The sequence below is a fragment of the Polypterus senegalus genome, chromosome 13 (genome assembly GCF_016835505.1).
Source record: "Polypterus senegalus isolate Bchr_013 chromosome 13, ASM1683550v1, whole genome shotgun sequence".
Lineage (NCBI taxonomy): Eukaryota > Metazoa > Chordata > Cladistia > Polypteriformes > Polypteridae > Polypterus > Polypterus senegalus.
Window position 1 is genome coordinate 163,107,042 of NC_053166.1, and position 8,966 is coordinate 163,116,007.

An 8,966-nucleotide genomic window follows, 5' to 3' on the forward strand; every position below is an offset into this window, starting at 1 on the left:
GCTCTTTATGAAGTAAGGACTGATTTAGTGTCATGCCAGTTCCTGACAGCATTCCTGTGTAAGGCGCTATATAAACTGAAGCCAGGAGTTACTGAGTTTCCTGTAATGAGAGTAGATTTAGGAAAGGCTTGTTGTGAAAAGCGCGCTCCTCATCTTGGGCACAATATGGTGAAGGCACCCACATGTAAAGGCGCTCTGTAGTCACAGAGATTCATTATTGTACAAACTGCAATGACATTCAGACCTTTGAGCTTGCTGTGACCCTCATTGATGAACGGGGGTCTCCCCGACTAAAGTGCTAAAGGTTGAGTCTCTCGATGACCCCTTCACAAAGTGCCTTGTTGTTAGGCTCATTTTGAAAGGCGCTATATAGGTCCATTTTCTGACATGTTCTGTACTGTGAACTCTTGGGCACATCAAGAGCATCTGAAGTATCCCCCCTGAAAGGCGCTATATAAACAAAAGCTTTTCTGGTGGGCTGAAGGTTGCAGTTGTTTAGAGATGCCAACCTTGCCAAGCAGTCGCATGGCAGCAGCTCGTCTTTTATTGCAGGCAGCCAATCCCCAGGCCAGACATGAAGCGGACGAGGCTGAGGGGGCCGAAGCGCTGACCCCGTAACGAGTCTTCTTCACACGCCATTTCCCTTGCAAATCATCTGCCAGTTCCCAGAGCTTCTTTTCGGCGGCCCCCCGAGCTCATTAAAGGCCAAGAGACTGTGAGCAGACAATGGTGGTCCGGAGAGCAAGCGGCGCACACCACATTTGTCCCGCTCCATTATGTAATGCGCCATTCTGAAAAGCCCTCATTGTTCTTATTTTAGGGGTCCAGCCAGTCGTTGGGGCAGCCTGGCAGCCAAGTGGAAAGCAATGCAACCCTGGAGGACAAATGTGCCACTGTGCGTCATTAGAAATATCAACACTGCACTAGAGAAGCCATCGACGTTTCCTTTATATAGCGCCTTACACTACAGACACAGGCCAACGTGGTATTGTGGCTCCTGAACCAGTAGGGGGAGACACCAGTATACTATATAGGGCCTTTCTCTAGTGAAGTCCATCGCCAGGTGAGAAGGCCACACCCACTGGCAGGTGCCATGTTAGGGTGTGTTGGCATGAGTGCCACAGCAGAGAGAACAGACGGAAGAGTCAAACAGCTGAGGATCACTTTTGCAACTTGGGGCAGCACAGTGGTTAGGTGGGCCACCTGGAATTGGCAGAGATCAGGGCTCATGGGGTTTGCATGTTCTCCCCTTGTTCTTGCCTGCAAATTCAGTGCAGGGTGCCAGCCAGGTAGTGGAAAAGCAGCATGGATGAAGGAATGAAACTGAATCAAATACAGAAGATGGATGACCCTGCACCCAAGGGGCTCCAAGGACAAGATGTCTCCAGGGTGGCACCAAGACGAGTCTGAGCTGACCACCTCAAACCCGGTCACAGCGAGGAGGCCAGCGTCACAGGCTCACATCTGTTGATCCGCTCTCGTTGTGTGTTGGCAACGCCACCATGGGGAGTACTGGAGTCATCATGAGGCAAAGGTCTCATCACTGACACTTGGTGCCAGCGGCCTTTCAGGGTCACCGCATGACTCGTCGGCTATTTGGCTGCCCATCTTCCGTCCAATTAATTCTTTTCTCTTAGAACGGCACAAAGGTGCCCGCGTGCACTGAGGACTCATTAACATTCGGCGCCCCTCCTGTGCGTCTTCTCGAGCTCCTGGCGGCCGCCCAGCACTTCTGCTGGCTCTGCATTCGTGTCTGAGTGCCAGTCAGTCCGAGGGTCTGAGCGGCTTTAACTCCAGGCCTGGGAGAGGACGAGGGGCTCACGGGATGGGATGGGTGGAAGGCTGGAGCTGAGGGGACTCACCACGGAGATGACAAGGTGGACAATCCACAGAGTGGAGTTTGTGACGCCTGGCTGTCTCACTGTCACTCTCAGGTGTCACTGGGTGAGACAGAAGGCCATCTTAGCATCTCAAGGGGCTGCCAGCTAAAGGGGAGAACAAAAAAAGCAAATGCAGCAAAAAAATTGTAATTAAATGGAAAACAAATGTGTGCCTGAAGCTGAGCTTTAATGGGAGACCAATGGGGAGCAATGGGGAGCAATGGGGCAACTGCACCATGAATGCCAGCTGGAACTAATCCCGCCCTCCAAGAGCTCAAACTCATCTGCAGCCCAGCTAACTCCGCCTACCAAATTCTTTGACTAATCAGCAGCATAGCACTAACTCCGCCCCCAAGTGCTCTAACTGAACTGTAATCTAAAGGCAAACCTGCCAATCAAGTGATTTGACTAAATTGCATTCTTAAATGAACCCCACCCCAGCATGCATTAACTCCGCCCACAACGTGCTGCAGTATAAAGTTACTCCTCCCACTTATTGCATACTTTGATTGAACTATAGCCTGAAGTTAACCACTCCCACCACATGTTCTGACTGATCTGGACTTTACCCCGCCCACCATGTGCGCTGACTGAGTTACAGCCTGATGTTAACCCCGCCCATCGAGGGCGATGACGAGGCTATAATCAGAAGGTAACTCTACCAATCATGTACTCTGATTAACATGCATTTGGTCCACCACATGCTCTAATTAAGCCGCTGTCCATATATAAGCCCACCCACTACATGTTCTAACTAATCAGGATCCTGTTGTTAAGCCCGCCCACCATGCGCTCTTTCTCAGTGGCATTTTAAAGTTAGCCTCTCCCACTTACCAGATGCTTTGTATGAGCTGTAGTCTGAAGTTAGCCCCGCCCACCAGGCACTCTGACCAACTGTGAGCTGTAATTGAGCTACAGCCTGGTTAGCCCCGCCCATCACATGACAACGCTTATCACCTTTGTGAACAGTTGAATTTTCTTCATCTTCACAATTCTGTTTTCCCCGTTTGGTTTTAGATGCCATGTTGGTGAAGTCAATCTCATGTTGGTGGCCACCTTCATTGTGATTGGTCCTTTAATTAATCGTGTGACCCCAACTTGGTGGTTATCCTAATACTGGGATATAATCCCGAAGGTTCCTTAACTGGGATAAGCTCCTGGATATTTTTCTCTGCTTCTTGACCTACAGTTCTGATGACCGTTTCTTGGTCCTGAAGCCCACTTCTTACTTTAGCTGTGCCCAGTTGCCCCCATCTATTTCAGCTCCTGACAAATTTTTGCTTTTGTCACAAGCTTCACACTGCTGTACCCTGCAGCTGGCCTCGCCCACCCATGTCTAGCCTGAGCTATAACCTGCCTTAGGCTCCGCCCCCAAGGCTCTGACTCTACCACTGTCTGTCGTTAGCCCCGCCCACCCAGCTGCTCTGAGTCAGCTGACCAGATGGCCCCACTGTACACCAGCTGTGCTTTGGAGACCTTTGAGTGTCTTCACTTGTGGACCCCCGATGTCGAGTTCTTCAGCCCCCTTGTTACAAACCTATTTAGCTCTTTTCAGTTGCACAGCCTAATCCGCCCTTGACCTTTGCCTTCAGACACTTTGGTGGTCCTGGTCTCACACTAGACTGACCCTGAGCACTGGGACTGGGACTGGGACTGGGCTGTGGAAAACAATAAGCGGTGTGACCAGTCAGTGCACTGGGCGGAGCAGTGAGCCAAAGCTAAAAGCAAAAAAGAAAAAACAGACAAAATAAAGAAATCTAAAGAGTTCAAGGCGGTGGGCAGTGAGCCGCGTACCCACCCGGGACGCGATGCCAGTGCCAACGAGGAAAAGGCAGGAACAAAGCCTTGGTGACTGGACACTCACTGACAACTGCCTGGCAACATGTCTGTCAGTGGGGGACAAGCACAGGACACGCCTGTCAGGGCCAGGACTGGGGTCTCAGTGAATTTCATTTAGGGGTGGCACTGATGTTTGACCCCTGCAGGGAGCGGGCATGATTCTCAGCTCAGTCACTGTCCATAGGGGGCTTGCGTGGATTTCCTGTGGGCACCAAAGATATACAGGCAGCTGGGGAACAGGCATCCCATCCAGGATGGGGTCCCACCTCATGCCAGGACACACAATTAACAACACGGCCGTCAACACACTCCACATTGACGGGCAGGACTGGTGGGCACTTGCTACACCGGTCAGCTTCTGGCTGGAAGGACTCAGGACTGAAGATCAGCAAAAGTGTGGGCGCCAGCACACCACATCAGCGAGGATGGAGAAGACCTCCGATAAGCACGACTTGGGGGGGCTCCGGTCAGCAAAGCCAGTGGAACAGCTGCCTGCTGGGAAACAGAAATGGAGGAAACACCAAGACGGGAAAGGACAGCTGCGAGAAAAGACAAGCGGAACAAATGAACAAAATGTGGAGGGGGCACAAAGGGCACAGCCAAGGGGCAGGAGACAAGGCGCTATATAAGAACAGGCAGCAAAGTCTGCCACATAACAGGTAGATGATGCAAAGAACAAAGGTGGCATTGAATACATGAAGAAATAGCAAAGGCGCTATATAATAGACAGAGCAATGTGAAAGGCGCTATATAATAGACAGAGCGATGTGAAAGGCGCTATATAATAGATAAGATAGCTGCTCTAGAATTGAAAGATATAACAGAGACACAGACATGATGAAAGGGGATATGTAACAGATGTGAAAGGCGCTATATACCACTTAGATCAGGTGATTCTGAATGGCTGCTCTTCCACCTGTCAAGATGAAGCCCACCAAATCCGTTCGGTGTTTGACATCACAAACCCGCCCCCCTTTCTGAATGTGTGCCCCCTGCCCCTCACAGTGCTCATCACTAAGGGCTGACGTCTGACTGACTGGGGGTCCGCACTTGATGCCCTGGTTGCCTCTTTTGTTACAAGTGACCGACTTTACAAGTCACTTCAGTGCCCCCCAGTGGCCACAGGCACTGGCATCCCTTCACAAATGGCCAGCAGGCCAGTGCCAGTCAATGAGGCGGGCACACAGCAGATATCGGATGGGCCACCCTAAGGCTCTGGAAAGCGAGACAACGTCGAGTCGATCGGCTGCTCAGCTTGAAACACAAAAAAGCAAACTTCTGGGAAACTTTTTTATTAAAACATCTGCAAAAATAATTTCAGTAAAAAGATTAGAAAATGACATAAAAGAGGCAGCGAGTGGGCGAGGAGAAGACCTCCAGAGCGGGAAGGCACCGCTGCCGTGTCACATGTCCTCACGTGGAGCGCTCCCGGGGGGCCCACCACAATCAGCCCCCGCAACGCAGAAAGCCGAGGGAGGGTTCAAACAGTGAAAGGAGATGAAGGAGTTTGGGGGGAGACGCCCCTCATCACGGAGACGGAAAATATAAATACAGGAATAAACTCCGAGAAAATCAAAAGGTCCACTGGGCACACTGCTGGGCGGGCACACTTGGTTCTGGTCAGCACCGTCCTTCTCGAGTCCTCACAGAGGATTGGCGTCCAAGTCGGCTGCCATCGATCCGCGCTAAGGCACAGGCCTCCTCCTCCTCCTCCCCGTCACTGTCACCGCAGTGAAGATGGGGACAAAGGCCTGCTCAGTCCCGTCATTAGTGCATAGAGCTAAATGGAAGTCCTTGGGAGGTCCGGGGCGACGGCACACAAAGCCCCCCAATTGGCTTTCCGGAGCCTACGGCCTGCTGAGGGTGGTGTAGACGGGCTGCTCCCAGCCGGCCGAGGGGCTGTGCGCCGGGGGGACCGACAGGCCGTTGAGGATGGGCGAGCCGTAGCCGCGGCGGGACGAGTGGAAGTAAGGGTACTGGTAAATACTGGAGGGGTACCCCGAGTACGGGCTGTAGTAGCTGGGGCTCTGGAGGTCCGTGAAGTCGCACTGGGAGCTGGAGAAGGACACCGCCGTCGAGGTCGGGGCGGACGAGCTGGCGCAGGCCTGGCCGCCGTACCCGCCGTAGTCGGAGGGGGTCGGGGAGCCGTGGGTCTGCTCGCTGTAGTGGCTCGGGCTCAGCTGTTCGGTCTTGATGTGCGGCCTCTGCTGGCCCGGCTCCGAGGACGAGGCGGCGCTCTTGTGACCCCAGGCCTGGACGGGCCCGCCGGTGCCGCTCGAGTGGCCGTAGACGGCACCGTACGGGGTGGCCGAAGAGTTCTGAGCGTGGCCGTGCTCGCCGGACAGCACGGCGTGGCCGTTCAGCGGCAGGTACTGGTCAAACTCGTGGACGTCAAACACGTCCATGTTGCCGATGACCTCGCTGCTGAGTTCTGAGATGTCGACGTTGCTGAAGTCGATGTTCTGACGGCCGCTCTCCGCCAGGCGACGCCCCTCGTGCTTCAGGTCCTGTTTGCTCCCGTGGTGGAGGTCGGTTTTAGGGGTGGTGGGTGGAGTGGGTGGGCTGTGGGTCTGACCTGGAGGGAGGGAAAGAAACAAAGAGGAATAAGATAGGAGAGCCACGTGGTGTCACAAGCAAGACCACCGTAGGCCGGTATGTGGACCCCCCGGTTAAAGAACATAAAGGAAAAACGAGTACATTGATGAAATGGCCAGTGAAGAAAATGGAAAATAACTGAAGGTGGTCCCACACCATGACGGTGACACGTTTGATCAATGTGGGGGTGGGGGCACAGACAGGGAGGGAGGGAAACAGGTGAAAGGCGCTATATAATAAATATGAAAGTCGCCATAAGATAACTGGAGGTGACAGGTGCAGAATAGACATGGATGGTACAGTAAATAAATCTCCATGGAATAAATACACCTGCTCCCTAATAGACAGGAAAGGCGCTATACAAGAAATGCAGACGGCGGCTGCGATATAATACACATCACATTAGTGTATACATATAGTAACATTGATCATGCTGTGCCAGACAGCAGGCCCCCCTCGAGCCCCCCAGCGTACCTGCGTGCTCGCCGTGTGGCGCTCCGTCTCCCATGGCGCCCATGCCCGGCTCCGCCTTATACACTCCGCCCGCCGGGTGATGGCTGAGTTCGGCCCCCGAGTCCGAGTCGCTCTGACCGGCTTTGACGCTCTTTCTCCTCCGCGGCTGATATTTATAATCCGGGTGGTCCTTCTTGTGTTGAACCCGCAGTCTCTCGGCTTCTTCCACAAAGGGTCGCTTCTCGCTCTCGCTCAGCAGACTGAAGAGGGGGACAAACACAAGCTTGATTAGTATGCCAGGCCGGGGAACCCCCATGCATGAGACCCTCCGAGGCGGTTGCACGTGACTTAGGGTTTATGGCAGCCCCTCCTACTCTTATAGCGCCCTGACGCGGTGCCCGCTGTCCGGTGGTCTCCGCCGTGAGCTGTGCGCACTAATTCGGTCTTTGGTTGACTTTTCATTGAATCTGAAGGGAGACTCGCCGGCCGCGCTCTGCGCCTGCGCAGTCCCCAAGCTCTGCTGGTTTGGACTGTAAATGGGCGCCAGTTGAAGTAAATTCCGTTAAACGGTCATCAGAGTCGGCGGAGGCGGCACAGGACTCGTCCAGAATGCGCCCACAGCCCCTCAGAGCAGAGGCTTCACTGCGACTGGGCTCGGGGGTCTGCTGTCCAGGAACACTCCTGGGCCACCGGTTGGCTTGGTGTGGTGAGACACTTCACCTGCCAGACGGACAAGACGCCAATCGCAGTGCCAAGGCATCGGGCGCATTTGAAATGTAAACAAAGAAACCGAATACAACAAATGCCAAGCGCCGTTGCGTCTTATGGCAGTTTGAAGGTTCCTGGCACTGACTGTAGCAGTTACCTGCAAATATCGTTAGAAAAATAGTAGACTGCATCGAGTAGGGGCAACAAACTACATTTATATAATAAGGTGTGAATCAAGATGCCATCCACCGCAGGACAGGGCAGTGCCTTCGTAGACAGGACCGCCCGACAGGGCACCCCGAAAGGTCGCCTTTCAGAAGGCGTTTTAGTCGAGCGAGTCTCAAAATGCAGTTCGTGTTCCACGGAGAGGATTTCCCCCTCAGAGCCGCGTGGGTCTGACGAAGACTTCGGTGCAGTCGCCGCGCGCCAGTAAATTAAAAGGACGTGCAGCTCGGGGTCCCTTTCATCAGCTATACAAGCCAGCGACTTCCTCGCGATCGCCCACCCGCCCGCCCGCGGGGACAATGACACCACACGCCCACCGGGGTCTGCGAGCCCCACTCACCGCCACAGCTTGCCCAGGGTCTTGCTGAGCTCGGCGTTGTGCAGGTGCGGGTACTGGTCGGCGAGCTTCCTCCGCGCTGCCTGCGCCCACACCATGAACGCGTTCATCGGCCGCTTCACGTGCGGCTTGGACTTGAGGGCTCCGTTGCCTCGCACCGGCATGGGAACGAGTGACCAGTCGTAGCCCTTGAGCACTTGAGACACGGCTTCGCGGATGCAGGCTGGGAAGCGCTCGTCTTCGTCCCCGTCCAGTTTTTTGCTTGTGCCGGGAGCGCGCTGCGAGCCGCGTCCATCAGAGCCCATCGGGGACGACGGGGCATCGGAGTCCGAGTCCTCCTGAGACATGGAGCTGCTGGTGCCAGTCGGGCTGCAAGGGGGCTCGGCGAGGGTTTTGTCGTGCTCCTCTGTCATGTTCAGCATGGGGCGAATCCCCGGCAAGACGAAAGATGCTCGAGCGGCTCGGATCGGGAGGAGGGAGAGCAGAAGGCTTAGAGGAGGCTCATAGGGTGACGCAGGGGATCAGTGGAATCTGCTGTCGGGTCCAGATGGCGGACTGGTGCCACACATGAAGCTCCGCTTTAACTCCAAGTAACGGGGAAAAAAATTCGAGTAATTTCAACGAATCCAGCGACTATCTGACGCGACGCTGCCACGGCTCGTCTGCAGCGCAGCGTAAGGAAGTTTCTTAAGGCAACTTTCCCTGACCGCGCCCCCTGCATCCTCATTGGTGGAAATCGCGGGGCGGTGCTAGCGACGGGCGGGGCATTCCCCAGCACGGCCGTCCAAAAAAATCAGCCGTTTCGGCTCCAGTGCGTCTGTCTGTCTGTCTGTCTGTCGGTCTGTCAGCCTGTCAGCGATCCGCTTCGGCTGCGCGCCCGTAAAAACATGGCGTGTGTTTGAGAAAGAGAGAGAGTGAGTGTGTGTGTG

The 8,966-nt window shown here is 54.5% G+C and overlaps 1 protein-coding gene across 1 annotated transcript; it reads right to left on the bottom strand.

The window, feature by feature from the left end:
* Window positions 1-4,995: 4,995 nt before the first annotated feature.
* On the bottom strand, window positions 4,996-8,731 carry sox8a (SRY-box transcription factor 8a). Its single transcript, XM_039774755.1, has 3 exons — window positions 8,041-8,731; window positions 6,789-7,027; window positions 4,996-6,294 (listed from the first exon to the last, which is right to left on the bottom strand). The coding sequence occupies exons 1-3, from the start codon at window positions 8,457-8,459 to the stop codon at window positions 5,567-5,569; spliced, it is 1,386 nt and encodes a 461-aa protein (XP_039630689.1). The 5' UTR covers window positions 8,460-8,731; the 3' UTR covers window positions 4,996-5,566.
* Window positions 8,732-8,966: the final 235 nt, after the last annotated feature.

Excerpts from the sequence above, each read along its gene's own strand:
- sox8a (XM_039774755.1), bottom strand. The coding sequence starts at position 8,459 with ATGCTGAACATGACAGAGGAGCACGACAAAACCCTCGCCGAGCCCCCT. Across the intron at positions 7,028-8,040 it reads ACCCTGGGCAAGCTGTGGCG|TCTGCTGAGCGAGAGCGAGA; the intron begins GTGAGTGGGGCT and ends CCCCCTCTTCAG. Across the intron at positions 6,295-6,788 it reads GCCACACGGCGAGCACGCAG|GTCAGACCCACAGCCCACCC; the intron begins GTACGCTGGGGG and ends CCCTCCCTCCAG.